Source organism: Globicephala melas, chromosome 2 (assembly GCF_963455315.2).
Source record: "Globicephala melas chromosome 2, mGloMel1.2, whole genome shotgun sequence".
Classification (NCBI taxonomy): Eukaryota; Metazoa; Chordata; class Mammalia; order Artiodactyla; family Delphinidae; genus Globicephala; species Globicephala melas.
The window spans coordinates 176,724,371-176,751,391 of NC_083315.2; the positions used below are offsets into that span (position 1 = coordinate 176,724,371).

The 27,021-nt window shown below is 68.3% G+C and overlaps 1 protein-coding gene across 1 annotated transcript; it reads left to right on the top strand.

Annotated features, from left to right (window-relative positions):
• The first annotated feature begins 272 nt into the window (after positions 1 to 272).
• Positions 273 to 25,989, top strand: CEP170B (centrosomal protein 170B). The gene is made up of 19 exons (XM_030883194.2): positions 273 to 389; positions 3,308 to 3,439; positions 10,270 to 10,359; positions 11,765 to 11,843; positions 12,610 to 12,668; positions 13,726 to 13,864; positions 14,521 to 14,625; positions 14,773 to 15,255; positions 15,498 to 16,222; positions 16,304 to 16,480; positions 16,905 to 16,995; positions 17,147 to 18,859; positions 20,107 to 20,350; positions 22,541 to 22,700; positions 22,934 to 23,077; positions 23,192 to 23,280; positions 23,728 to 23,821; positions 23,954 to 24,005; positions 24,157 to 25,989. Exons 2-19 carry the CDS (start codon positions 3,335 to 3,337, stop codon positions 24,378 to 24,380), a joined length of 4,773 nt encoding a protein of 1,590 aa, XP_030739054.2. The 5' UTR covers positions 273 to 389; positions 3,308 to 3,334; the 3' UTR covers positions 24,381 to 25,989.
• Positions 25,990 to 27,021: the final 1,032 nt, after the last annotated feature.

The following is a 27,021-nucleotide window of genomic DNA, read 5'->3' on the forward strand; positions in this document are numbered from 1 at the left end:
GGGGAGGGGTCTGGGGACAGACTTGTGGGGGCGAGTGGGGGAGGGGGCTGGGCCCGGTCGGAGGGGGTCGGGGGGGTGGGCGCGGGGGCGGGGCCCGTTGAGCCGCCGGGGGCGGGAGCCGCGCTCACCTGGCGCTCCGGGCCCGCCCTAACCTGGATTTCCGGGGGGCGGGGCGGGGGCGGGGCCTGGCATGGGCGGGGCGGGGCGCCCGCAGACGTCAGGGACCCGCCGCGCGAGGCCGGGCCGCCGCTCTGCCCGTGGGCTCGCCGGGCTGCCGCGAGCGTGCGGGCCGCGCCGGGCATGTCCTAGGCGGCGGCCCCGCCCAGCGCTCGGCCGGCCGGGCGGGAGGGCCGGGGCCGAGCCGGGGCCGAGTCGGGACCGAGCTGCAGGTAAGACGCGCCGCTCTGCGCCCGCGGCGGCCGGGCCTCCCTGCTCCCGCACCTGCGCGCCGACGGGGCCGCGCGGGCAGCGGGCGGGGGGCGGGCGAGCGGAGCCCGGTGGGCCGGACAAAGGCGCGGGGGTGGGGGCTGCCGGCGCACCTGGCCAGGTCGGTCTTCGCCCCCGCGGAGGCGGCCCAGGTCTGCGTCAGGCCGGGAGGGACCGCCGGGCGCGCGTCTACGCGGCCTGGAGAGGGGGGCGCTGGCCCGGGCGCCGGGGTCCCCGCCCAGGCACCGGCTGGGCCCTGGCCGCCCCCGGCGAGCGCTGATTCAGGAGAAGGCGTCGCTCCCTCCCCCTGCGGGCCCGGCGCTCCCGCCTGGCCTCCTCCCGGCCTGGTCTCCCCTCCCGCGGTCCCTCCCTCCGTCTTCCTCCACCTCCCTCTCTCCTCATTTCCCTTTGCCGCCGCCGCCTCTCCGCTGTCCCGGCCTCCGTTCAGTCTGCGCTTTCCAGCCGCCCGCCGCCGCTCTCTGCCCCTCCCGGCCCCTGCCCCTGGGCGACTCCACCTCCTCCCCTCCCCTCCAGGCGGGTGGTCCTTCTGGGGGGACAAGTTTGGGGTGTTTAGTATTCTCCCTCCTAGCAACGATGGCCAGCCTAGCCCTGAACCGGCCGCAGGCAGCTTGGGAGCGTCCACGACTCCAGGCCTGGGCCTTTTCGAGATGGGCTGGCAGCAGCAGGGGCGGCCTGGCTCCGCCACAGCCGCATAACCCGGCTCTGGGGGTTTGGCCTCCCTTTGCCATAAGCAGAGGCTGTGGCCTCCTCTGGGTGGGGTTCCCTTGCCAACTGCCCGTCACGACCTGGTGGCAGGTGATGGCAGAGTGTGGGAGCTGGGCTGGGCTGGGGGCTGGGTGGGGACTCTCCTGGAGAGAGCTCTGTCATCTCCTCCGGCTGTGCTGCTGAGGCCTCCGTAGGCTGCAGGGGCTCGGGAGTCCCCGCCCCTTCGGCTTCCAGAGCTTTGCCCCTCTGGCTGGACCCTGAGGAAGGGCAGGGGTTCCGGGATGAGGGGCTCTGGCCGGCTGGGGCTGTGTTCTGGGTGGATTTTTCGACATCTTCCCACTTGCTTGCCTGAGGTGACATGAGGGTTTGCCGTGGGTTACATGGTCACTTGGGCCTTCACCGATGGGTGGGGCCTGGTTTGAGACCTGGCTCGTAGGAGCCTCAGGCTAGGCTCTGGGTGTGGGTGTCGCAGGGACGGGGCCTGGGGATGCTCCCTAGGTCCTCTGCTCCCGCCAGGTGCCAGCACCATCTTCTCTCTCCCTCGTTATTGTCTCATGGCTTAACTAGCCTCCTGCTTGACCTGCCATCTGTTCTGCACACTGTGAGTCAGATCATGGACCCAGGACCTCCAGGGCTGGCCTCACGGGTGTGTGACACATGCTCTTGCATGGGCCCCGCACTCAGACCCTGCACTGGGTTTAGCATTCTGCTCTCGCTGTTTTGAAATCCTTCATAATTTTGGAACAGGCCTACTGCATTTGCATTCTGCACTTAGGGATGCAGCATGTCCTGGGCCCTCCAGGGCCTCCCCCTTCGCTCCCGGACAAGCCACAGAACTCCCGGGAGCATGCGGCCCAGCGTCTTGGCCCTGCCTGTTCCCTCTGCCTGGAGCACGGCCCCCAGATGTTCACATGCCTGCATCCGCCCGCTCCCAGTTGAGCCTTCCCTGGCCACCCTCCGTAGCTGGACCCCTCGCGGCTGCGCTGCTGTCCCCACCCCTGTTTCTCTCTGTGTCACTCGCACCTTCTCACAAGCGGTCTCCCTTCTTGCTGCCCACCTCCCTGGCTGGAGGGAAGCCCCGTGATGCGGGGACAGTGTGTGTCTCTCAGATTCCAGGACACTACCTGGCGCATGGCAGCGCTCAGGACACGTTTTACCCACTGTGTGTGGTGTGCGCGCACGCGTGTGTGAGCTTCCACGGGAGAGTGGCCAGGGCACTTGTAGGCGGTGCTCCGGGTGTGTGTGTAAGCTGTGTGCACATGTGTGGGGCGCAGGTGTGTCTGCACATTCTGGTACCTGTGCCCCTGAGACACGGCTCTGGGCAATTGGCATCTGTGTGAGAGCACGTGCACACTGGCTGCGTGGGGCCTCAGGCTGCCCCAGGGTCTGGTCTCGGGTGACATCGGCCCTTGTCATCACTCAGGCTGTCCCCACTGTGCCCCTCAGGCACCCTGATACTCCCCTGTCCGTCCTGACCATATCAGCCCCCAGGATCTCAGGCACCAAAGCACCACCTCCCTCCTGGGAACTGGAGGGACTGCCTGCTGCCCTGACCACCTGGTACTGTCCTGGCCTGGGGGCGTCTGCAGGGCAGTCACAGTGACTGCCAAGGGACGTTCAACCCCCTCTCAGTGGCAGGCGTATTGATGGCTCAGGGCTCCGGTCTCCAGCCATCTCCTCCTTGCCCCCTGCCTGGGCCCACCCCAGAGTCTCCAGCAGGGGAGGCAGAGGCTCTGGTTCAGAGTCTGTGTCCTGGGTGTGGGCCTAGCCTGTGGGGACCCTGAAGGGCCACGCTGAGTCCCACCTGGGAGCAGCTCCTGCAGGTCACGGGGACACACGTGGGTCCACACGCAGGCAGTGTGGCTAACGCCCCATGCACCCAATCTCTGGCACCCAGAGAGAGAGAGAAGAGGCTATGTGTGGACCTAGAGTGTAAGGGAGGACCGGGCGACCTTAGCCTGGGAGGGGTCCACAGGGGACAGGCACACTCGGTGAGGGGCTGGCCTGGAGCCCAGCATTTCTGGAAGCGGCCACTGCGGTGGTGCCGTGAAGGTGCTTGAACCTCATCGGGGCAGGATCTGTGCTGGTCTTTGGGGTGTCCAGGGGCCCAGGCCCAGGCAGGGGAGCCCTGCTCTGATGACCCCTCACTCCCCAGGGCCGGACAGGCCTCGCCAGTGCCAAGATGAGCGCCACCTCCTGGTTCCTGGTGAGCGGCAGCGGCACTCGCCACCGGCTCCCCCGAGAGCTCATCTTCGTGGGGCGAGATGAGTGTGAGCTCATGCTGCAGGTGAGTGTGGGCACCTGGGCTGGGGCGGGGCCCCTGGGGAGGAGGCCGCCCTGGACCCACAGCGGGGCACTCGTGGGTGAGGGTCCCTGCCTCTGCGTATTGGACCGTTTCTGATGGGAAGGTGCTACCGGATTCTGAAGGTGTCGGGGCCCACCTTGGGAAGGTGCCCGAAAGCAGACCCGTCCACATCCTTGTCCGAGGACCCCAACAGGGCCGTGAATCAGGGGGCCACAGGGTCAGCTCTGACCATCAGAGCTGTCCAGTGGAAGGCTGGTGCCCTGGGCTGGGGGCTGGGGGCCTTTCTCAGGCTCGAGAAGCTGGCAGGGCCCTAAGAGCCGGGACACCAGGCACTCGGCAATTTCTCTCTGGCCCTGAGTTTGAGTTGAGCCAACCTTGGCTTCCACGGGGTGCATGGGTCCGGCTCCTAGGAATGAGGAGGGGAGGGGGCGGGGGACTTGACCCTGTAGGGCCCACAGGGGTTCCCCACCCTCGTGGGGTGATTGAGTCGGGTTCCCTGCAGCCCTGACCCCTCCTCAGCAGAGCACCTGCGTCCCTGTCCCCAAGCCCTCCAAGCTCCGTGCTCCCACTGTGGGACTCTCAGGGGGTGTCCTAGGTGGGCTGCACTGCCCGGTCCAACCAAGCGGCCCACTTGGGTGCAGGGTGAGACCCCTCCCCTGTTCCGTGCGCCGCCCTGGCTGCTGCCGCCCACTCACTCCCTGGGATGCATGGGGTTTGGGCTGCAGCCGGGGGCCCCAACCATGTGCATGTCCACTTGGGCAGCAAATGAAGGCCTGTCCATGTCCAGACACCCTGACTTCCCCCAAACGTCCTCTAATTCGCCTGACTCCAGACGCAGCAGGACCCGCCCTTGCTTGTTCGGTCTTTTCAGTATCTTTGATCTAGGGCAGTCTCCCTTTTTGTCTTTGCTTCTTGCCTTGGAAGTCGGTGGGTCTGTGCAGGGCTGGGTGAATGCTTCCTGTAAAGGGCTGGGTATACATCTGAGGCCTTGCGGGCCACACGCCTCCATCACAGCCACTCAGCTTTGCTATTGTTGGGGAGACAAACGGGCGCGCCAGTCAAACTTTGTGTCTGTTGATATGTCAATTTCATATCATTTTCACCTGTCCTGAAAGTATCTTTTTTTTTGACCACGTAAAGTGTAAAGACTGTTCTCAGGCCACATAAAGCAAGCAGAGGCCGTAGGTCGCCCCCCCTCGGCCTCCTGGGGTGGCCGATGCGGGGGTCTTGATGTGGCTGGTGGCTCCGTGATGGTGTCACGTGACATGACCTCTGTCATCTGTCCATTGGTGAGAGATCCACAGGGGTCACCACATAGGGCCCTGAGCCCTGGCGGGGAGTTGTGTGTGCCCTGCTGTGACTGTGCGGCTTGTCGATGGCCCTGCCCTTCCCGGGATGGCTGGGAGGGCCTCTCGTAGGAGGCGGCACTTGACGGGAGCCTGTGAGCGCTGGGGGCCCAGCGTGCTTGCTCCTCCCCCACCCGCCAGCTCTGTGCCCTGCACCAGGCCCTCACCCTGCCCGCTTCTCTCCCCAGGGGGTGGGCAGGGTGCGCAGTGTGAGTTTGGGGTCCAATTCCTAGTTTCTGGGCCGATCAGTGTGGAGCCCTGAGCAGGGTGGAGGGAGGGGGGATCCTCAGCCCTCCATGCTGGGCTGGCCCTGGCCTGGGTGCACCTGCGTTTCTGCCTCAGGCTGTTCTGGGCAGCGTGGCCATGTCTCCACCACACGGGGAAACTGAGGCTCAGGGAGGTCACGTAGCTGTAGAGTAGGTGTGGGAATGCCGCCCCCTCCCAACACCTCCCCCCTCCAGCCCACCTGCCCCTTGCTCAGGACGCCCATCCTCTTGCTGTGCTGTCCTGCCAGCCCCCTTCACCCCATACTCTTCTGTGGAGCCCCTGCTAGGGAGTTCCTCACCTGCACACCACGGCCTCAGTCCCCACGCCACCGCCCGGATGGCCACTGCACACGCCCTGCCCCCCGCCCCCCCACAGCTTCTCCCTAGGATGGCAGCTCCAGGCTCCCGGGCCTCTTGGCGCGTGCCTGGGGGCCCCTGCAGCTTTCCCACTTGGCCTGGGCTCTGGGTGTACGTGACCCCTCCCTGGAGGTCCTGTCCATACCCACAGCCTCGGTTTCCACCTCTGCTCACGTGATGCAAATGGTGTCTGTCACCGTGCTGTCCCCAGTCTCGCGCGTCATCAGCTCCTGGGCACCTCAGAGGCAGCCCGAGCCTGGTGCCGAACAAACCCCCTTCTCCGACGCCGCCAGGTGTTCAGGGGCAAACCCCGACCTTCCCTCTCCCTCCCTCATGCCTCAGGCATCCCCGGGTGCAGGGATAGGTACCCCCGGCCACTAGGCCTCCTGGGGGCCACAGCCTCTCCCCACCTGCCTGGCTTTCCGAGATCGTCCACGCCCGCCCCGTCCCCACCCTCTCCCTGCCACGTGCTCCCGGAGCACCCTGGCCTGCCCTCTGTGTGTCCTTGTGTCCATTCCCACATTTGTCACTCGATGGTCACTGGCCCCACGCTGGAGCCTGGGGTCTCCATTCCAGGGCTGGGCCGCCCACAAACACATAAGCAGGAGCCAGGTGACCCCCCAGGAGCCAAACCCAAAGGTGGCACCGGGTTTGGGACCGGGGTAGGGGGGGCTCTGGGGCCGACTGGACGTGGCGACGTTGTGCTGAGAGCTGGGGAGTGGGAGGGGCGGTGCTGGCAGGGGGGCTGGCGGGGGGGGCCCTCTGCCCGGCGGGGAGGGTGAGGCAGTGCGGCGCGAGGAGACGTGGCTGGGGAACAGGGGCCGTCCAGGAGGCTGCACCACAACCCAGGCAGGAGCGCCCACGTGTGGATCTCGGCGGTGGGGGGCGGGCGCTGTGTCCCAGAGGCAGAGTCGCCAGCCTGGCCTCGTGCCGCCACGCTCTCCCACCGGGCCGCCCACTCGCCAGGGGTCCTGGCCCCCAGGGCGAGCCTGGCACAAGCTGGGCCAGTGAGGACGTGAGCGGGGACATGGGCCCAGGTCTGCCTGGCGCCCGAGCCCAGCCTGCCTGCTGTGTCCCTGGGCTCTGGTGCAGGGCGTGTGTGTGTGTACATGTGTGGATGTGCGCGGGCGAGTACCTGTGCGTCGGCACACGTCTGTGCACACGTGTGCGCACGCAAACACGTATGCGCACAGGTGCATGTGTGCACATGTGTGTGTGTGTGAGAGAGAGAGCCTGTGCGTGTTTGTGGCAAGGTGTCTTCTCTGCCTTCGCCTGGCTTGCCACGTGGGAGGGGTGACAGCTGGGATTCATCTGCACACATCCTTACCCGGAAACCGCGGCCCAGAGACCCAGCTCGGGATCCCCCTGCACACACGCAGGTCGTGGGCGCTGCGGCCCCGCTGGGGTGGCGCTGGGTGTGAGCTGGCAGGAGGGTGTGCCCCGAGCCTGGGGTTTGGGCCGCTGCCCGATGCTGGGCAGGGCTTTCGCTCCTGGAGGGCAGATGCTGGGCGGGGCTTTCGCTCCTGGAGGGCGTCAGACCCAAGTTTTGGAAGCACATCTTTACTCCGCTTTAAAGTGACTACAGACAATTAGGTCCTTTTCCAAAAGTCCGTGTGTTTGGAGCCTCTTACAGCTATTTTACGCGTCTGCGCCCCATCCGCTCCATTTGCCACGTGGCCTGCTTTGTGTCCTTCTAAGTCTTGAGTCCTGCCTGGGCCAAGGGGCCACCTCCCCCTCTGGCGTGGGCTTCCAGCCTCTGGGCACCTGGGCTTGGGCCGAGAGGGAGGGAGGGCGGGCTCTGGCTGCGGGACCCTTCCTGCCAGTGCCCAGGGCTCCTGGCTCTCGGCAGTCTGGGGAGGGGGTGGGGCAGCCCAGGCTCTGGGTACAAGCGTCGGGGAGCCTGGGGCTGAGCGAGGCGGGGGGGGGGGGCGAGGTAGGGGGGTGTCTTGCCGGGAAAGGGAAGGTGGGCACCGGGAGAGCGTGGCCCAGGAGAGGGCATGGCACCTGCAGGGGCAAAGTGTCTGGCCAGCAGGCAGTCCGGGGCAGAGCGGCGAGAGGGAGGGCTGGGGAGGGCTGCGGGATGCAGGCGGGGGGCAGATTGAGAGGTGCCGCTGCTGGGGCTGAGGGGGTGTGGCCAGAGCAGCCGGGGCTGTTGGGGGCTTGGTCGGTGGCCTTCCCCAGGGAGGCTGAAGGGCCAGGCGGGCAGGGAGGAGGAATTGGGTTTGGCCAGGCTGGGCTTGAGTTGGAGGTCTGAAACTTGGAGAGGGAGAGAAGGTGTTCAGGCCGGAAAGGTCAGCCCAGAAGCCCCTCTAGGGGCCACACCTTGGCAAAGGTAGTGGCCAAGCCTGAGGCACAGAGCACCCTCCTGCTGTCGGCCACCACGTCTGCCTCAGGCCGAGAAGAGCCCCCGTCCCGCCACGTCCCGGTGTGCAGCCACCAGCAGCCCCTCTCAGGCCTGCGGTCCCCGGGAGCCCGATACCCGGCCACATGGAGGGCAGAGTCTGGCCACAGTGGCATCCAGGTGTTGGGCAGGGCTGAGGCGGGCAGGTGGCTGGGCACGGAGGGGGCGCAGCCCCTCAGTGAGCCCCAGGCCTCCCAGCTGCCAGGCTGGACTCTAAGGAATGCCTGACCCACGGGGCCACCCAGAGGGGCAGCTCCCTGGCCTGCGGTGGGGCGAGCCCGAGCACGCAGGCCCCTGGGACACCTGCTGATCCTTGTCTAGGCCGCCCGGGGCCCGGGGCCTGGGGGCAGCTCTGCCAGCACCTGCAGCCGGGAGACCGAGGCCCAGAGGAGGGCGTGTGGGCCCCCCCAGCATGCCCTGCCCCCACCCTGCCTGGGCCAGGACAGTGGGAAGGGCTGGCTCGGGGCCCAGCGGGAGAGTCCAGTGGAGGAGGTGGTGCCCACGTCCGGGGCACAGGCTGCGGCCAGGGTGGCCCGGAGCTGTCTAGCTGTGGGTGCCGACTTTGAGGAATTCGGGACGGGGAAAGAGATGAGGCCAGGGGCGCGGGGCAGGGGGTCTCAAGGTCAGACTCACCTCGCCAGAGACCCGTTGCTTTGGGAGGCAGGTGAGTTGGCGCTGGAGCCCCGCCAGGATCAGCCCTGGGGACTTCCCGGGGAGGGAGGCCCGTGCTTCCCCTGGCTCACGGGGGTGGTGCTGGGGCAGGCGGCTCCGGGCTGGCCTCTGTGTCCAGGAGGCCCCGGCTGGCCCCGCAGACTCTGTGCTCGCCTTGAAGCCTCCCCTGCACCCCTGCTCCCTTCTGGAGGACCCAGGGTCCGTGGCAGCATGAGGAGTGGGCCGGGCCCCTGCTGCTGCAGCATCACTGTGCATGAAGCCAGCCACCTCAGGCCTCTGAGCCCAGGAGAGGCTGGAGCCCTCACAGCCCTGCCTGCTGCAGTCTCCTTGCCAGGCCCTGCCCTGGCACCTCGGCCAGAGCCCATGTCCACGCCACCCCACCCTGCTGTGCGCTCCTGTCTCTGGGTGAGGGAGGCCCAGGCCTGGGAGCTCCAGTCCTCGGGGGAGGGTATTGGGCCCCACCCCCCTGAAACTGGCCATTTCTGGACGGTGCCGGGGGTGCTGGGTAGGTGGAGAGAATCAGAGAAAGTGGCTCTGTGGAGGTGGCCTCTGGCTGGGGGAGGGGTCTGGGCACTCCCCTGTGAGAACTGAGAAGGTGGTGGCGGGTGGTGACGCAGGGACTCAGGTGCTGGCTCACCCTCCCAAGGGCCGGGCCATCCTGTCCCAGGCGGTGGGGAGCGAGTGTGTGGGTCCCGTCGTTCCCGTGACATGCTCTGGAAGTGGGGGTCCTGGGTGTCTCGTGGGAGCCCTGCCGGGCAGGTACTGTCATCTGCCCAGGGCTGGGCCCCAGCACCCCACGGTTGGCCGGTCCTGCCGGTGTTTCCTGGGGCTGCCCCAGGCCTGGGCTCCTCAGGTGGTGGGGGAGGGACGCAGCTGCCACCCAGACCCACGGGGCCTCCAGCAGTGAGGTGTGGGCAGTGGGCTGGGCGGTGGTGATGCGCTCTGTGTCAGGACTGCCTGCCCCCTGGCTGGGCAAGGCGGCTCGTGCTGGCGGTGCCTGATGCAGCAGAATGCGACCCTGTGGCCCTGTCCCTGCTTCTCTGTCCCTGGAGTGGAGGGGCTGTGGCCTCCAGCTGAACTGTGTGAGGGAGCTGGGTGACTGTCCTTGGGGAGGGCTCCTGGGTCGGCTGGTGGCCAGGGCAGAGCTACCTGCATGTGTTCACGTGCGTGTGGCATCTGGGTGGCAGGGTGTGCTCAGGACGTGAGCCCTGTGCATGCGAGCAGAAGGCAGTGGGGTCTGAGGCACGTCACGCGTGTGTGCGCGTGTCCGTCACTCCGAGAGGTGTGCGCTGTGGGCTAGGCTGGTGGGGGGAGGGGTCAGCCCTCTGATCCTGCCGCCCCCGTCCAGCCCGGCCTGCCCTTGGGAGTGAACAGCGTGTCCCAGATCTTCCGAGCATTCCCAGCCCCTCCCACGCTGACCCAGGAGCAGTGGCTGGGATGGCAGGGGGGGCACTGGCCTCCTGGTGCCGTGGAGGGCTGGTCACAACGGGAGGGGCCCGGGAGGCAGGCTGGGGCAGGGGGAACCCCGCGGCCTGCTCCGTGGCCAGGACGGCTGGCCGGGTCAGGCCTGGGTGGGCCTTCTGGGGCACACACGCTTGAGGTGTGGAGGCGTGGGTGGGACCTCATGGGCTGCGTGGCCAGGGGCCTGGTGGTGGTATTGTGGTGGGGTGGGGGAGGGTTGGAGAGTGGGGAGCAGGGCCTCCTGCGGGGTGCCTCCACCTCCTGGGCCGCCTGGCCCGGTCGGCCACCCGAGGCTTTGTGTCTCCCCAGTCCCGCAGTGTGGACAAGCAGCACGCTGTCATCAACTACGACCGAGACAGGGACGAGCACTGGGTCAAGGACCTGGGCAGCCTCAATGGGGTGAGTGCAGGGCCTTTGTGCTGGCCCCACCCCTCTTCCCAGCCCAGTTCCACCCACACCCTGGCTCCACCCCATATTGTGGCCCCACCCCCTGCTCCTCTCCAGGGCCCGCCCCCTGTTCTGGCCCCACCCCTCCATGACCCCTCCCATGGTGCTGGCACCACCCCCTCATGGCCACACCCCTCTGCGTTGGTTCCCCACTCCGGCTGGGCCCCCCATGGCTCCATCCCCTCCATGGCCCTCCCCCTAGTGACGACCCCACCCCCGTTCATGACCCCTCCCTCAGTGCTGGCGCTGCCCCAGCTCCATCCTCACCCTGGGTCTGCCCCCTCATCACTGCCCCACGCCTCTGCTTTGTCCCCACCTGGCTCCCACCAGGACCTCCTGCTCCGGTGGCCTCCTTGGGAGGGCTCCCACTGGGTAGGGCCTCTGGGAGGTGGGGCTGCCTGCTGGGTGAGGAGGGAAGTGAGCCCTCTGGTGGGCAGGGGAGGCAATGGGACCTCCTGCAGGCTGGGAAATGGGGCTCCTGTGACGGATGGGGCTGTGCTGGGGTACCCTGTCCTAAGGAGTATATGTGAGCTCTTCTGTGAGTTGGGGGCAGCAGGGACGAGGAGGTGACCAAGAGGAAGTTCCTGGCTGCAGGAGCAGAGAGGGGTTCAGGTGGAGGCAGGGCGGGAGGGACAGGGCGGGGCTCTCTCCAGGGTCCAACACCTGTCTGGGTGCCTTGTTCTTTCTGTGTTTGGTCTCCTGGCCTGGGAGGCTGTTTCAGTAAGAAAACAAACGACCAGCCTCCACCCCCTTATACCAGCTGAGGAGGGCCCTTCCCCCCTCTCCCCCAGCCTGTGAAGTCTGACGCCCTGCGTCCTGAGCTTGGGGTCCCACAGCAGCCTCAGGCTGGCTCTGCCTCGGCCCTGTGAGCACACCAGCAAGTGCTGGCTGCCACCCCCCGGTCCCCCTCAGAGTGCCCCCAGCCGAGGGTCTCAGGCTCTGCTGGGGTCTCTGCCCCCTCAGCCCCTCCTCCCTCGGCACACCGTCTGACCGGCCTTGCCCCGGGGCCACCCTGTGGGAGTGCCTCGCCGCTCCTGGGGGCTTTGGGGGCCGGCACGAAGCTCTGTGTGGATGAGAGAAGGGGCCGCCTCACAGGGTGTCCGTGGGTTCTGTGCTTGTGGGGCTGTGTCAGGGTCCCTGGGTGCTGGGTGGGGTTTGGCGCCTCGGCCCCCTCGGCCGGTCCTCCTGCGGCCGTCTGTCCTGTGGTCCCGTTGGGGTGTGAGGCTGGTGCACCCGTGCTGGGAGGACGGTGCCGGGCCCAGAGCAGCACAGGAGGGCCTGGTGGTCCACTTCTGGGGCCTCCAGAGTCGCCGGCCCGCCTGCCCCGGCTCATCTCCGCCACCTGCCTACTCCGCAGACATTCGTGAACGACGTGCGCATCCCGGACCAGAAGTACGTTACGCTGAAGCTCAACGACGTCATCCGATTCGGCTACGATATCCTTCCGGGGGCGCTCACCCCTCCTGGCCTCCCCCTCTGTCCCCAGGGCCTCAGTCGCCCTGTTATGCTGGAAGTGGGTGGGGGCCTCAGGGGGTTAGAGACAGGAGGGTGAAGCCCGGGCTAGGCTCCGCCCTGAACTCCAGCCCCTGCCGCCGCCTGCCCCCCAGCCAAGGCCCCAGCCACGGACACCTTCTGCCCACGCTCAGGGCTGAGCTCACAGAGAGCCCGAGGAATGGGAAAACTTTCCCGGGACCTGGAGTCCTGGTGTTTCTGGGGGCCGCCCAGGCATGGCTTTCTGTGCTCAGGACGTGGGTGAGTGGGGGCCATGCCTCCGCCCTGGGCACACCCGCTGGCAGGTGTGGACCCAGCGGCTGGCTCAGGCCCTCCGCACCCTGAAGCCTCAGGAGGCCGGGGGCTGAGGGGTGGTCTGGGACGGGCACTGGAGCTGGATGCAGGCGGCATGGCCTCTGGGGCCCTGCTGGGCTCCTGGGCTGAAAGTGGGGTGGAGAGCATCCCCGCAGACCTAAGGTACGTGTGTGCGGTGGCCTGGAGCAGCCCCTGTCCTGTCCCCTGACCGGGGACAACACGGCCTGCGGGCTGTCCCTGCAGTGTGGACGCATGGCCAGTGCACACACGTTGGGGGAAGTTTGCAGGCATCTGCACCAGCGCTCCGCCCAGCCCGCCTTCCCTCTTCATCCACCACGCCTGGGCCCGAGGGCCCCGCCCCCTTCCTGCATCCTGTTCTCCTTAACGCGCTGTCACATTCCAACATGTACGTGCTGGAGCGGGTGCAGCACCGCGTCCCTGAGGAGGCGCTCAGGGTCAGTACCGGTGCTTGGCCTGGGGCCCCTGCATCCCTGTGTCCCTACAGCCCTCCGCTTCCCACTGCCCATCTCCCCCAGGCCTCTGGGCCGCTGTGCGTCAGCCTGGTTTGGCCTGCCCTGCCGGATGGCCCAGTCCGGCAGGTGGGGAAGATAGTCAGGCGACCCGCCCCACCGCACCCCCAGCTGATGCAGTCACAGATGGCGGGTGTGGCTGGAGCCCCAGAGGAGGCTGCTTTGCCCAGCAGGAGGGGGTGGGTGGGAGGGAGGGCCCAGGCCCACCCAGCATCTTGGGTACCGGGAGGACCCTGATTGGGCTACCATGGGTGGAGGTGGCCAGGAGCAGTCTGGAGGCTAGCAGGGAGGCAGCCTTTGGGGACAGCCTCGTGGGAGGTCCTGGGTGAGGGGCACCCTCGAGCACCCTTCCTTCAGCTGGGGCTCGAAGGTCCCAGGGTCGGTCATGGCAGGTGGAGCCTCTCCTTTCCCCTTGCTCCGTTGTGCAGGCGTCATGGAGCAGACTCAGGGGACCCTGCCCAGAGCCGCACCCAGGAGCCCCATGGCGGGGGGTTGGGGGGGAGGCTTAGTCCCATTTTCCAAAGTAACCATGGGCAGCACAGGGAGCGTGGGTGGCCTGCCTAGAGTCACACAGCCAGTGAGGGGCAGGGCCGATGACCGCTGAGCTCAGCCAGGTGGGGCCCGGCACGCGCACGCGCACGCACACGCACACGTGCACGCACGGACAGGCTGCTGCTCCCCACCTCCCACTGCTCCTGAGGGCTGTCCCACCCCCTCTCTGGAGGGGCCTGTGGGTGGCAGTCTCCCCTCTGACGGCTGCTGTCCACTCCCTCCTGGAAGCCTGTGGCCCTGAGGATGCCCCCAGCCTTGGGTGCGGCCCCCCAGCTTCGAGCCTCGTGACACGGGCAGGCCTTAGGCTGTCTGCTCCGCGGGGGTTGTGAGGGGGACCTCATGCCACTGTGGGGCAGAGGAGAGGCCACACAGGTGCCCTGGGCGGGGGCGTCCTGCCGAGGACGCGCCTCACCCCAGCCGCTGCCCACAGCACGAGAAGTACACCAGCCAGCTGCAGGTGAGCGTCAAGAGCCCGGCGCCCAAGACGGGCGAGGCTGTGCCGGAGCAGGCGCCTTACTGCGAGGCCGTGAACCCCAGGCCAGAGAGGGGGGACCGGAGACCGGGACCAGGTAGGATGGTGTGCAGAGGGGTGCGGGAGGGGCGGGGTGTGCACACAGGCCTTGGTCCACCTCATCCAGGAGCTGACCTTTCACCCCGACGTACACACGTTCCCCTCCCCGCACAGCCCCCCAGCATGTGTGCCTGCACTCCTGCACCCCTGTAGCCACACTCACCGTGCACTCCTGCACCCCTGTAGAAACAGCCACCTGCCCCACGTGGTTCAGTCAGAGCGCAGTGGCTCTCAGCCCCAGGTCACCTATTAGTGACCCGAACCGTTTACAGGCCCTGGGGGAGAGGCCAGCCCTGGGTGGGGCTCGCTGCTGTCCTCCCGCCCCTCTGTCGGGCAGGCCCTAGGGGCAGAGGGCCCAGGCCGGGCTCAAGGGATTGCCTGCCCCAGGGCCGCAGTGCTAAGGACAGTGCAACCCCAGGGACGAGCCTCCCTGGAACAGCCGCCCCATGGGGAGGTTGTCACTGCCGTTGTCACCCACCAAGGTTGCAGAAATGGGGCTCAGGGTGGCTGGCCAAGGTTCTGGGCAGCTGCAGACCCAAGCTGGGAGGTGGTGCCGGGGCCCCCTGCAGACCCCAGCATCTTCCGCAGCTCCGGGTCTCCGCCTCTGTCTGTGCTGGGGCCACAGGGACCCAGGCTCCAACTCTTCCTCTGCAGAGGCGGCGGCCTACCGCACACCCCTGTACGGGCAGCCCTCCTGGTGGGGTGAGGACGATGGTAGCAGCGCGCCCGAGGAGCGGCGCCAGGATGAGCCCGACACGGGTAAGTCCTGGAGGGCAGCCTGCTCTGGAGGTGCCCTCGGCGGGGCCGTGGGCAGGGAGACATGGCGCCCATGGTCCTCGCGGAGGTAGGTGGGGCGAGGGAGCCACCGTGAGCACGTGCCTGGCCTGAGCACGTGTTCCCCCACAGAGCGGCCCAAGGAGCTGGCTCAGCGGGACAGTGACCTCGTGGGGACGACGGCCGCCTTCCGGGCCCCCGCGGAGCCGCAGGGCTACTCGTTCCGGCGGGAGCCCAGCTACTTCGAGATCCCCACCAAGGAGGTCCCCCCGTCGCGGGCCCCAGAGGTGCCGGCACACGAGGCGCCTACCAGGGATGCGGAGGCGGGCGGGGGCGGGGTGGCCCCCGTGGTGCAGAGCCACGCCTGCTTCACCATCGAGTTTGACGACTGCAGCCCCGGCAAAGTCAAGATCAAGGACCACGTCACCAAGTTCTCCCTTCGCCAGCGCCGGCCCCCTGGCAAGGAGCCCACAGCCATCGAGGTGGTCTCTGCGGAGACCAAGGTGGCCGACTGGCTGGTGCAGAGCGACCCCAGCCTGCTGCACCGGGCCGGCCCCGCCGATGACCGGCACAGCACCAAAAGCGACCTGCCGGTGCACACGCGCACCCTGAAGGGTGAGTGCACGGCTGCCCGCCCTCGCCTCGGTGGCCTCGTCTCCCGGGTCCGTTTACATTGCCCGAGAGCCGCCTGCCCTGTCGGGGGCCGTCCGGCCTTGTCCTGTTGCTTCTCTGGGCCATGTGGGCTGGGTCCATGGTGGGGCAGTGTGTCCCCGACCACACGACGGCGGTGGTTGTGTGTCGACCCCCGGGCGTCTCCTTTCCCTCGGCCTCACGCGTCGGGCCCCCGCCCCCTCCAGGCCACAAGCACGAGGACGGCACACAGAGCGACTCGGAGGACCCCATGGCCCAGGCGGCCGGGGCAGCTGGGGTCCCCTCGGAGGCTGGCGGGGAGCAGGTGCGGCTACAGAGGCAGCTCAGGCGGGACCCCCAGGAGCTGCTGCACGGCCAGCAGGCGTTCGTCATCGAATTCTTCGACGAGGACACGCCCCGCAAGAAGCGTTCCCAGTCCTTCACGCACACGCCGCCCGGGGACCCCAGGCCCGACAGGCGCCGCGGCCCCGGGCCGACCGACAGGGACCGCCCGGCCGCCCCCGCCCCGGCCTCGACCCGGGGGGCGGGCGGCAGCTCGGGGCCGCAGCGGGCCGGCTCTCTCAAGCGGGAGAAGGCGGAGGAGCGGCTGGGCGGCCCCTCGCCCGCCGCCCGGGCCCCGGCTCGCCCTTTCGGCAGCGTGGGGCGCCGCTCCCGCCTGGCCCAGGACTTCATGGCCCAGTGCCTGCGGGACGGCTCCCCGGCTGCCCGGTCAGGCCCCGAGAAGACGCCCCCGACGCCGCCCGCCCCCCCGCTACCCCGCGGGGCCAGCCCCGCGGCCCCCTCGCCGCCGCCGCCACCCCCTGCTGACCCCCAAGTGACAAAGGCACGCAAGCAGGAGGAGGACGACAGCCTCAGTGACGCAGGGACCTACACCATCGACACGGAGGCGCAGGACCGGGAGGTGGAGGAGGCCCGCCGGATGATCGACCAGGTGGGCGTGCTGCAGTCGGAGCCCGGGAGGCCGGCCTCGGGCGCGGGCTCTGACCTGCTGCCCGGCTGTCCTTCCCGGCAGGTCTTTGGGGTACGGGAGTCCCCTGAGCTCTCCAGGGCGTCCTCGGCCGCCTTCCGTCCAGTTATCAGAGGGGACAGAGAAGAGTCCGGTGACGGAGTGGCCCAGCGGATGGCCTTGCTGCAGGAGTTTGCCTCCCGGCCAGTGGGCGGGGTTGGAACCCCCCCGGTGGAGCTCCAGGTGTGTGGGACTGAGCCCAGACACGTCCCTGGGGAGGGACTGGGCGGGGAAAGGACAGCATCTGGGCCGGGGCCCCGGGCACTGCGTCCTGTATGCACTCGAAGGCTCTGGTCCTGCCCGAGCTGTGGGCTCCAGGTCCTGGCGCCCACCTGTGCAGAGGGTCGGGGGTGCCTGCGTGTATGTGCCCACGGGCGGGGCCCGGCTGAGTCTTGGGGGGGCAGGGACCGCTGACCTCCAAGCCACTGAGCCGGGCTGAGACGTGGGTAGTTACGCAAGCCAGGTGAGGCCACGGGGGTCCTCTGGCTGCTTCTGTTGGGGGGCAGGTGTTGGGGCGGGCTGCCTCGCCCCCTCCTGCCCCCAGCACCTCCCCGTGGGGCTCCTGTCTCTCCCTGCCGCGGACACGCTCCTGCCCTCCTCTCCGTAGGGCCTCCCAGTACCGGGCTCCCCCGGGGGTCAGAAGTGGGTGTCCCGCTGGGCCAGTCTGGCCGACAGCTACTCGGACCCGGGCCTGTCAGGTAAGTGGCCCCAGTGCCGCAGCAGGGAGGGGGCAGCCCGAGGCCACCAGCTAGGCAGATGCGAGCGCAGGCCACTGTGCCCGGGGGAGGGCCGGCTCCTCGTGTGGGCCCGCGGGCAGCGCTCACTCGAACCAGCCCCCTTGTCTTCCAGACGACGGCCCCGGGCGCAGAGCCAGAGAGCTGGAGGGGGCCCTGCCTGTGCGCCAGCGAAGGCTGCTCCCACAGCTGCCCAGCGACAGGGCGGACAGCCCCGCCGGCCCCGAGGCCACCAGGAGGAGCGGGCCGGGGCCGCCAGAGCTGGGCAGCGAGCAGGCCGGCCTCTTGGGACAGGAAGACCTGGAGCCCGACAGCCTCAGTGACGCCAGTGGGTCGGACGGAGGCCGGGGCCCTGAGCCAGGCGGGGGCCTGCAGGAAGAAAGACGCGGGAGCCCCCAGGAGGGACCGGCGTGGACAAGGGGCCGGCGCTCACCGAGGGCCCCTGGGGAGCCGGCCCCCACCTCATTCTTCGCTGGGGACCAGAACGGGGAGGTGGCCTTCCCCAGGAAAGCGACTGTGGCTCCAGGGCAGGTGGAGGGCCCGGGGCGGGCAGCGCAGCCCAGCCCCCCGACACGGGACAGCGTGTACGTCAGCACCAGTGGGAGGATGGTCATCCAGCTGCGGACAGGGCAGCCCCCGGAGCCTGAGGGCCCCGCCCCGGCCCCCACCAAGGAGGCCCCGGCGTTCGTCCGGCAGGAGAGCTTCACCAAGGAGCCGGCCAGCGGCCCCTCAGCTCCTGGCCAGCTGCCATACATTAGCACCCACCCCCTCCTGCAGGACCTGGCCGCGGCCCGGGCCTCACGCATGGACCTGCACCCTCAGGACACCCACCTGATCCTGAAGGAGACAGAGATGGCACTGGCCACCCTGGAGGCCAGACTGCTCTCCAAGTCCGTGGAGGAGCCGGAGGGTGAGCTGGGCGGCGCCCCTGGGCCGCCAGAGGACTCCCTGTCCGGGGACTCCGACGTGGACACGGCCAGCACCGTCAGTCTTCTCAGCGGCAAGAACGGGCCCAGCCCGCAGCCCTCGGGGCTGCAGAAGGAGAAGCCGCCGTCCCCGCCGGCAGCGCAGGATGTGGGGGGTGTCGGCCTGAGCAGCGCCCGCGAGCGTCTCTCAGAGAAGCAGCGTCGCCCGCCGGGCCCAGCGGACGCGGGACGCGGGGAGCCGGCAAGGCGCCTGGCCGCACGGCGTGGCCACGGGCCCCAAGGGTCCCTGGACTGGCCCGATGAGGAACGAGGCTCCAGCCTTGCCCACCTGCCCGGTGTGGACACGGTCACTTCTGACCACGAGACCTCCGGGGCCGTGGGGGCAGGGCGGCGGGGGCCTCGCCGGAAACCCACGGCCCCACCGCCGTCCCCTGCTGCCCGGGAAGAGCAGAGCCGCGGCTCAGCCGGCCTCCAGAAGGTGCAGCAGGCGCTGACCCGCTCCAACAGCTTGTCCGCCCCACGGCCCACGCGGGCCTCCCGGCTGAGGCGGGCCCGGCTGGGGGATGCCTCGGACACAGAGGCCGCAGATGGCGAACGGGGGCCCCCGGCCAATCCCGAGCCGGCGGGGCAGCCGGCTGCCGAGCAGGCCAAGAAGCTGTCACGCCTGGACATCCTGGCGATGCCCCGGAAGCGGGCCGGCTCCTTCACAGGGCCCAGCGACTCGGAGGCGGCCCCCACCCGCGCCGGCTTCTCCGGCCGCAGCGTCGAGTTGTACTGCGCCGGCCGCAAGCCCGCCGTGGCCGAGGCTCGGGCCACGGCCAGGAAGGCCGCCAACGCCACCACGCCCCCCCGCCAGCCCTTCAGCAGGGCCCGCCCGGGCAGCGCCCGGTACTCCTCACCCAGTGAGTGTGGGGAGCGGGAGGGCGGCCCTGGGTCCGGTCGGCACGCGCAGTGTGTCTGCAGGTCTCTGTGCGTCGGCCTTGCACCAGCTACGGGGCCCCCAGTGCTGGCCCTGGAGGAGCCCCTTTTCCCGTCGGCAGGTGTTTCTCCCTCTGACACACACACATACACGTGCACCCGGCTGTGCACGGGTGGCGGGCCTCCTGCAGCCCCCAGGCAGTCCTGGTGTGAACGCAGAAAACCCCGACCATCTCCAGCCTGGAGGGACTGCCCCGACTCGCAAGCAGGCCTGGGTGACTGCAGACAGGGGGCTGGGCTTGCCCCTCCCTGGAGTTGTGGCCCCCGTGTGTGCAGCAGGGAGGGACGGCTGCTGTGGCACCGGAGCCGGCTCCTGCTGGGGTGGATGTGGGCATCCCTGCAGCCAGGCTCGCCTTGCGTGGGGACTGACCCATCCTCTGAATGAATTGGTTTAAGGTGTCAGCACTGCTGGTCCAGCCCCGTGCTGCTGCTTCCACACCTGCCCCAACCCCCGACCCCTCCCGCACCCACGGCCTTGGAGTTCGGGCCCCTCCCTGCCTGCCAGGTCTTCAGGGGGCCAAGGTGGCATCTGCCCCATGGCCAAGGGGTGAGGGCCACACCTGCTTGGTGGGAACCTGCTGCCCCACCCTTCCTTGTACTGTGCATGTTTGCGGCCGCCACAGGGGCTCAGCGCAGCGGTGGGCGAGCAGTCGGGGCTGAGGCGGGCAGGTACAGGGAGGGGCTGCGGCGGCTGAGCTGGGTTCTGACCACGGGCTGTGCGGCCACACGTACGGTCCAGCCCAGGGCCGTCGCTGATCCACGTGCAGTGGTTTACCCCCACCCGGCGTGTCTGCAGACACCAATTCCCAGTTCCCTCACCCTAACCCTAACCAAGGGCGCTGGTTCTGCCTGATGGGCACAGACCCCTCCCCCAGAACGTGGCCCCTGCCACCGCCAACCAGCCACGACCCTGAGCTGCTCCACGAGGGCCCATGGACACGCCAGGCTGCCCGTCTGTGTGCGTGCTTCTGGGCTGGCAGTGACCTTGCAGTCCCCGGAGCCCAGCAGCTGCTGGCTCTTCAGTCAAAGGGTGTCTGAGTGCGGGGTGCCGGCCGCAGCACAGCTCATCCTGCAGCACCGGGCCCTTGCCTGGAGGGGCCTCGGGGCTGCCGCAGGTGCTGACGGCCGCTCTGTTCTGTTCTTCCTTTTGGAACCAATTCACTCACCCGAGACGTGCGTCGCCGGCAGCAGGGCTCGGATTGCACATCCACATCCGAGGAGGAGTATGGCTCCCACCACGGCTCCCCCAAACACGCCCGCCCCCATGCCTCAACAGCCACGCAGACCCCACGGGCTGGCAGCTCTGGCCGGGCCCGACCCCGGGCCCCTGGCCTCCGGGACACAGACGACGAGGAAGAAGAGCCCGACCCTTATGGTTTCATTGTGCAGACGGCCGAGATCGCTGAGATTGCCAGGTGAGTGGTGATGGGTGACGGCACACGCTGCTGATCCACAGGGCGCCTCCCCTTGGGACTGGCCTGGGGGTTCAGTTCCTAAAGGGCTTGAGAAATGCTTGTCGGGGATGGATAGGTGGGTGGATGGACGGATGATGGGTGGGTGGATGGATCGATGATGGACGGGTGGGTAGATCGATGATGGACGGTTGGATGGATGGGTAGTTGGATGGGCAGTGGGTGGATAGATCGATGATGGACGGTTGGGTGCGTGATGAATGGATAGATGGGTGGGCAGTTGCATGGGTAGCGGGTGGCTGGATGGATGGATGCAGATCTGCCCAGAAGGGTGGGGGAACCTCTGGTACAGGAAGGTCTTCACCAAGGTTTTTATTAAAGATGAGTTCCTTCATGCAGTCATTCAGTGGAAGGATCGCCTCCAGGTCAGGCGTTGAAAAGGATGGTGCGGAGGTGGCAGGGAAGGAGAGTGGGCTTTCGCTGAGTGGTGGTCGGTGCTGTGAGGGCTTGGCTCTGCAGGCTTGTGAGAGGGCAGGAGGGGTGCGGGGCTGGTGAGTGGTGAGTGCGGAGGTGGCAGGGAAGGAGAGTGGGCTTTCGCTGAGTAGCGGTCTGTGCTGTGATGGCTTGACTGCAGGCTTGTGAGAGGGCAGGAGGTGAGCGGCTGGGGCTGGTGAGTGGTGAGTGTTGGTGCCAAGGATGCTGAGCTTGCGCTGGTGAGGCACCTGGAGGGAGGTGAGCGGGGGCAGTGGCTCCTAGGACAGTGGCCCACGTGGGGGATGGAGGTGTGGGCGTCACCAGCATGAAGACGGTGACCAAGGCTGTGGGCGGTGTGAGAGCGTGGAGAGCATGAAGAGAAGAGGGCTGGGGCAGGGCTCTCGGGACACCTGGAGGGTGGTTGGAGGGAAGTTGCCTGTGCAGAGTGATGCTTGGGAGGGGGCCGAGGGGCCGGCCCAGGAGACAGGGTGTGGGGTTCTGGAGGGGGCGCCGCACCTGGCTGAGGGGAAGGGGGCGGAGGTGGAAGGAGAGAGGAAGGGGAAGTGGGGGCCCCAGGGGGCTTCCCGAGTGGGCGAGCTTGAACACACCAGCCTGCAGGCTGCGGAGGGCGGGGCTGGCTGGGGGCAGGGGCACAGGTCACCAGCAGTTCAAAGGGGGTCCTTCTGTGTTTTTGATGTCGGAAGGGTGGGGCCAAGTCGGGGACCCCTATCTTGATGGGGCCTGGGGCAGCCCTTGGTGGGAGGCAGAGGCCAGCCGGGGAAATTTCTCCAGCTGTGCCCAGCGCCTGTCGGGAGGGGCTGTAGCTGCCGCGAAGAGTGGACGGGTACGAGGGCCGGCTCGGGGGGCGCCCTGAGCAGAGCTGGGACAGCTGTGTGCGGAGACCTGGTCCTTGGTCCTTGGTGGGTCCTGGGGTCCCGTCCCTGGAGTGACAGCAGGCGTCGAGGGCTGAGGGAGCCAGAGGCCGGAGCCCGTCCCCCTGCCCCGAGCCTGGCCAAGGGCTGGAGTAGCGCAGAGCGCGCCGGCCGTGGGGCTGAGGTGCTCCGAGGGCGGGCGACGGAGGCTTTCGGCTCCAGCCCTGGGGCTTCACGGGCAGTCTGCGGCGGGGAGCTGCTCCCAGCTGGCCTGTGTCCTTTCCTGGGTGGCCCGGGAGTCTCTCAGGGAAGTGTGTGTTACCATCGGCGGGGCGGAGGGAACGGAGGTCTGCGCTGTCTCTGGGGCTGCAGGCTTGGCCTCCCTGCCCTGTGGAGAGTCCCTGGCCTCTGGGCCTGCTTGGCTCTGACCCTTGTCAGTGACTCTGCCTCCGTCTCCCTGCCTGTGGAGTGGGGCTCATGTGGCCCTGGTGGCCAGGAGCCTGTGGGTGTATCTGCCCATCCCTCCTCCCAGGGCCCCGCCCCAGCCCCCTCATCTTCAAGGGGTCGGGCGCTGAGGCGCCCAGTGGGAGTCCCCCTGGCACTGCTGCTGGTGGCTGGTTGGGTGTAGTTTGGGCCAGGCTGGAGGCTGTGTACCCCTGGCCCTGCTCCTGACCCAGTGGCTGCCTCCTGGGAGGGACTCCCACCCCACCTGGGCGGGGGGGATGGGGGTTTCTGCCTGTGGGGGGGTGACGTCGTGTCCCGTCTGGCTCCTGTCCCCACACTTCCCTGCACTGAGGCCGGGCCCAGGAGGACCCCGCAGGACCTGTCTTCCCTCCTGCCGCTACAGGCTGAGCCAGACGCTGGTGAAGGACGTGGCCACCCTGGCCCGTGAGATCCACGATGTGGCCGGAGACGGCGACTCGCCGGGCTGCCCGGGGCCTGCCCACAGCCCCTCTCGCGCCAGTGTGCCCGGCACCCCCGCCTCCACCATCTCCGCCCGCGAGGAGGTGAGCCTGCCCTCGGCAGCCCCTTGCACGCCCAGGTGGGGGGCCGTGGCTGTGAGCCCTCCCCGGGGCCACACCCCGTGCCCAGCACCGCCCCCCACCAGCCACCCTGAGAGTGCAGGCCCGGTACCTGCTCCACGAGGGCGGGGTGCCCAGGGACCCTGAGCGGCCGGGCGGCGTCTGCTCTGTCCACTGCCCGCCCCATGGGCCACGCCCCTGCTCCCCCACCTCTGCAGCTGGTGCAGCGCATCCCCGAGGCCAGCCTCAACTTCCAGAAGGTGCCGCCCAGCACCCCGCGCTCTCAGGACCTGGACCAGAACATGAACGACCGCTGCGAGGACCCGCTGGCCGGCAAGACGCGGCCTCGGAACCGCGAGGAGGCAGGCGCCCCTCCCCTCGGAGAGCTCGCTCTGGGCTCTGGGCCGCGTCAGGGCATGGAGGGCACAGGGCTTCCTGGGGCGTCCAGGCGCCGGGCTGATGCCAGGTCCTCGCAGGTGATCTTCGATAACCTGATGCTGAACCCCGTGTCGCAGCTGTCCCAGACCATCCGCGAGAACACGGAGCACCTCGCTGAGAAGATGAAGTGAGTCGGCCCGCGTGCCGCTGGCCAGTGAGAGCCCCTGGGACGGGCCGGGGAGCCACCGCTGCCTAGCGGACACCCAGCCTGAGGCCCTGACACGGGTACAGACGTGTGCCTGTGTGCCAGGACTGTGCCATGTGTGCGTGCACGCACGCATGCGCGTGCGGTTTGGCAACCAGACCCTGGGCCTGGGAGGGCCAGAGCCTCCAGGATGACCCGCCCCTCCCTCCCTGCCCCCTCCTTCCTCCCAGCTTTCCGCACATCAGGCCCAGAGACAGGACGCTGGGACCGGCCTGCCCAGGTCCTGCTCCAGGCCTCAGTTTCCCCGTGTGCCCAGGAGGGGCTGGCGTGGACCTCCCCGTGGCTGGTGGCGTGGCTTGGGAGGCTGCCATGCCTGGGTCTCTTGGTCACTGTCCTCTGCCTGTTCCCACCCCCCCCCTCGGGGTGCAGGATCCTCTTTCAGAACACAGGGCGAGCCTGGGAAGACCTGGAGGCCAGGATCAACGCGGAGAACGAGGTGCCCATCCTGAAGACGTCCAACAAGGTGAGGGGCCCCTCTGCGCCCCCGGCCCGCTTGGCTGCAGGGAGACTGGGGGGAGCTGCCCGAGCCCGGGACCCCAGGAAGAGGCGAGCGCTGGGGTCCGGCTCCAGCGGCCTCTTTCCCGCCTGCCCCCAGGAAATCACGTCCATCTTGAAGGAACTGAGGCGAGTGCAGAAGCAGCTGGAAGGTGGGTGTGGCCGTGCGGGGCGCTGGGAGGGCCGTCGGGGGCCTTGGGGAGCCTGGCCCACACTCACAGCTAACCGGCCGGGAGGCCCCCGGCTGGGCACGGGAGGCAGGGCAGGACCCTCCGGCCGGCCTGACCCTCCCCACCCCCCCAGTTATCAACGCCATCGTGGACCCCAGTGGGAACCTGGACCTGCTGACCGGAAACCGGGGTTCTGCGGGCTCGGCCCAGCTCGGGAGAGGCCGGCCGGCCTCCCAGAGTCCGTCCTCACCCCCGTCGGCCCTGCTGGCGAGGAGCTTCCCGCAGCGGGCAAACTGCGGGACCCCCGGCCTCCCGGACCCCTCCTTCCTCCCCGACACGGAGCAGTTCCTGATCTAGGTGTTGGGGCTGGGCAGCCTCCCCACACCCTGGGCCTGGACAGTTCACCACAAAGACCCCCACACGTGCCATAACCCCGTGGGTGCCCAGGCCCCCTCCTCAGCTCCCAGCGCCCCCCCGCCCCACTGGCCTCCTGGCCCAGCTCCCGCTGCGGCCGATGCCAAGGGCCAGTGTCCGGGCGTGTGCCCAGCCTCCTCTCCATCGCTGTTACTTTGTCGTTAGCTTTCAAGGAAGGAGTAGTTTGTGCCACTGCAGCAGCCTCCCCGGCCCGGGGGGTCCCGCTCTGCCTCGTGGGCTGGGGGCACGTGCGTACCCGCCCTGTTCCTCTGTGCTGGCTGGGACCAGGTTGGGGGAGCGGACTGGGCGATGCGGTCTTTCAGTGCCAAACACAGAGCAGGGTGGTGGGGAGATGCCTCGTGACGCCCCGGGACTTGAGGCGGCAGAGTGCGGGCTGGGCGGGGCGATGGCAGCTCCCAGGCGCCCCAGAGTCCAGTGGCCCGGGGCGAGCACGCAGCCTGTGGAAACATTTGTGGCAGGAACCCCACTGCTTCGAGCCTTTGGTGCCAACACAACTGCCAAACTCACCGAGCGCGTGGGCCGGCGCCGTGCACACAGGCACGAGCACTCGTCAGGCACGTCTGCGCTCACACAGCCCAGGCTCAGCCCCCCACGCGGCACGTCCAGGGAGGGAGGCGGGCCCGGCACCCGCTTCCGGTGGTTCTGGGCCAGAGGGAGGGGAGCGATTAACCAAAGTGACCAAAAACCGGGCTTCAGAAGCTCCCTGGACAACGTCCCCTCCCCCCGCTCCCCTCCCCGCTGTCCTGCGGACTCTGTGGGCATTAATTGGGTGCCTCCCGGGCCTCTCTGCTCCAGGTCCTGTGGGGGGGGGGTAGGGGCAGCCCCCCAGGAACAGTTTTATTTCTCAGGATTCTTTCAGCTGGGAACGTGCCAGGCGAGCAGAGCCCAGCCCCCTCCCGGGGGCTGATGTTTCCGCAGCCTCGAAGCCAAAGAGCCCACTGGCTGCGGCGGGTGGGGCTGGGGCGCCCCGACCCTGCCTGGCACCTGCGCTGATATCGATCGCGGGGCAGGACCGACTGCGGGGGCCGGGGTCACAGCGGGCGCGGCTGTGGGGCCGCCGTGGGTGACGCGTGTGTCCGTGTTTACATTTAGCTGACGTGGACCCCACGCCCCGGCCCTGTGCCCCCTCCCCGGTGTGTACGTGTGTGAGTGGCAGTGGGGTCCGCGGCCGGCCCCGTCCGCGAGCCTGCTGTGTGCACGCGGAGGGGGTGCCCGTCCTGGTACCCCGCCCCGCGCGCTCCGCGCAGCTGCCCACAGCCTGTCCCCCGGAAACGAGCAGTGGCCGTCCGTCCAGCACACTCCCATCCGCACCCCCCGCGGTCGTCGCCGCACAGTTGTTTTCTTCACAAATTCACGCTCCGCCCTCCAGCCTCCGCCCTGGGATTGGTGACTCGTTTGTCAGGCTCTTGGAGGCGCCTCCGTGCACCTTGTCCTCAGGTGGTCTATGGATGTCTTTCAGAAAATGGTTATTTTATATGATTTGTCATGGAATTTGTTCTAATAAATCATTCTTCTGTCACGTGGCAACATGCCGGCGTTTGTCGCCTTGGCCTTGTTTCTCCAGTGGTGGTGTTTGGTGCGGGGAGGGGCTCCCTGCCACCCCCGGGTGCTCAGCCCAGGGGTCTCCCTTCCTGGGCTGGAAAATCCCATTTGACCCCCAAGACCGGCACGGTGCGATGCAGACATGCTGCCACCAGGGGGAGACCTAGGCAAGAAAGCAAAGCAGGGAACTTTCCGGAGGTTTGCTCCTCAAAGAGAGAAAAGTTATTTTATTCAAGCCGTTCAGTGATGCAGGGTCCGAGAGCGCCCTAGAAAATAGGCCATCCCGTGTGCACGTAGCGCAGGAGGGGCGCTGGCGCTGTGTGCTGGGGCCCAGCTGCTCCCAATTCCTTCTCCCTTTTTATGGCTTCAGAGGGGTCTGAGGCCTCACCCGCTCTGGGGTGACATCACATCACCCAGTGCCTCCAGCCCAGGGGCGATACTGTCCCCCACCTCCTGCTACAGGGAGGACCCAGAAGCAAGAGGGACAGGCAGCAGGAGCAAGCGGCCCACCCCAGAGCCTGCTCGCAGGTCACTTGTACCCAAGCAGCTCCCCACGCCTGCTCTGTCCCACACCTGCTCTGTCCCCTCGCCTGCCCTGTCCTTGCACACATCGTAAACCCCAGAGTCAGCTGTCAGTTCTTGTTGTTTTTTTTTTACTTCGGTACGCGGGCCTCTCACTGCTGTGGCCTCTCCCGTTGCGGAGCACAGGCTCCGGACGCGCAGGCTTAGCGGCCATGGCTCACGGGCCCAGCCGCTCCGCGGCATGTGGGATCTTCCCAGACCAGGGCACGAACCCGCGTCCCCTACACCGGCAGGCGGACTCCCGACCACTGCGCCACCAGGGAGGCCCTCGGCTGTCAGTTTTAAAGTCCATTTGCCTTTCCCTGCATGTACCTTTGGTATTCTACTTTGCCTCCTGGATTTCCATGTTTCCTTCCTTGATCATTTTCCGAAAGACCTCCACTGAGTTTGTTTTTAGTGGAGGTTTGCTGTGATGAGATGAACGCCAAGGATCATACTC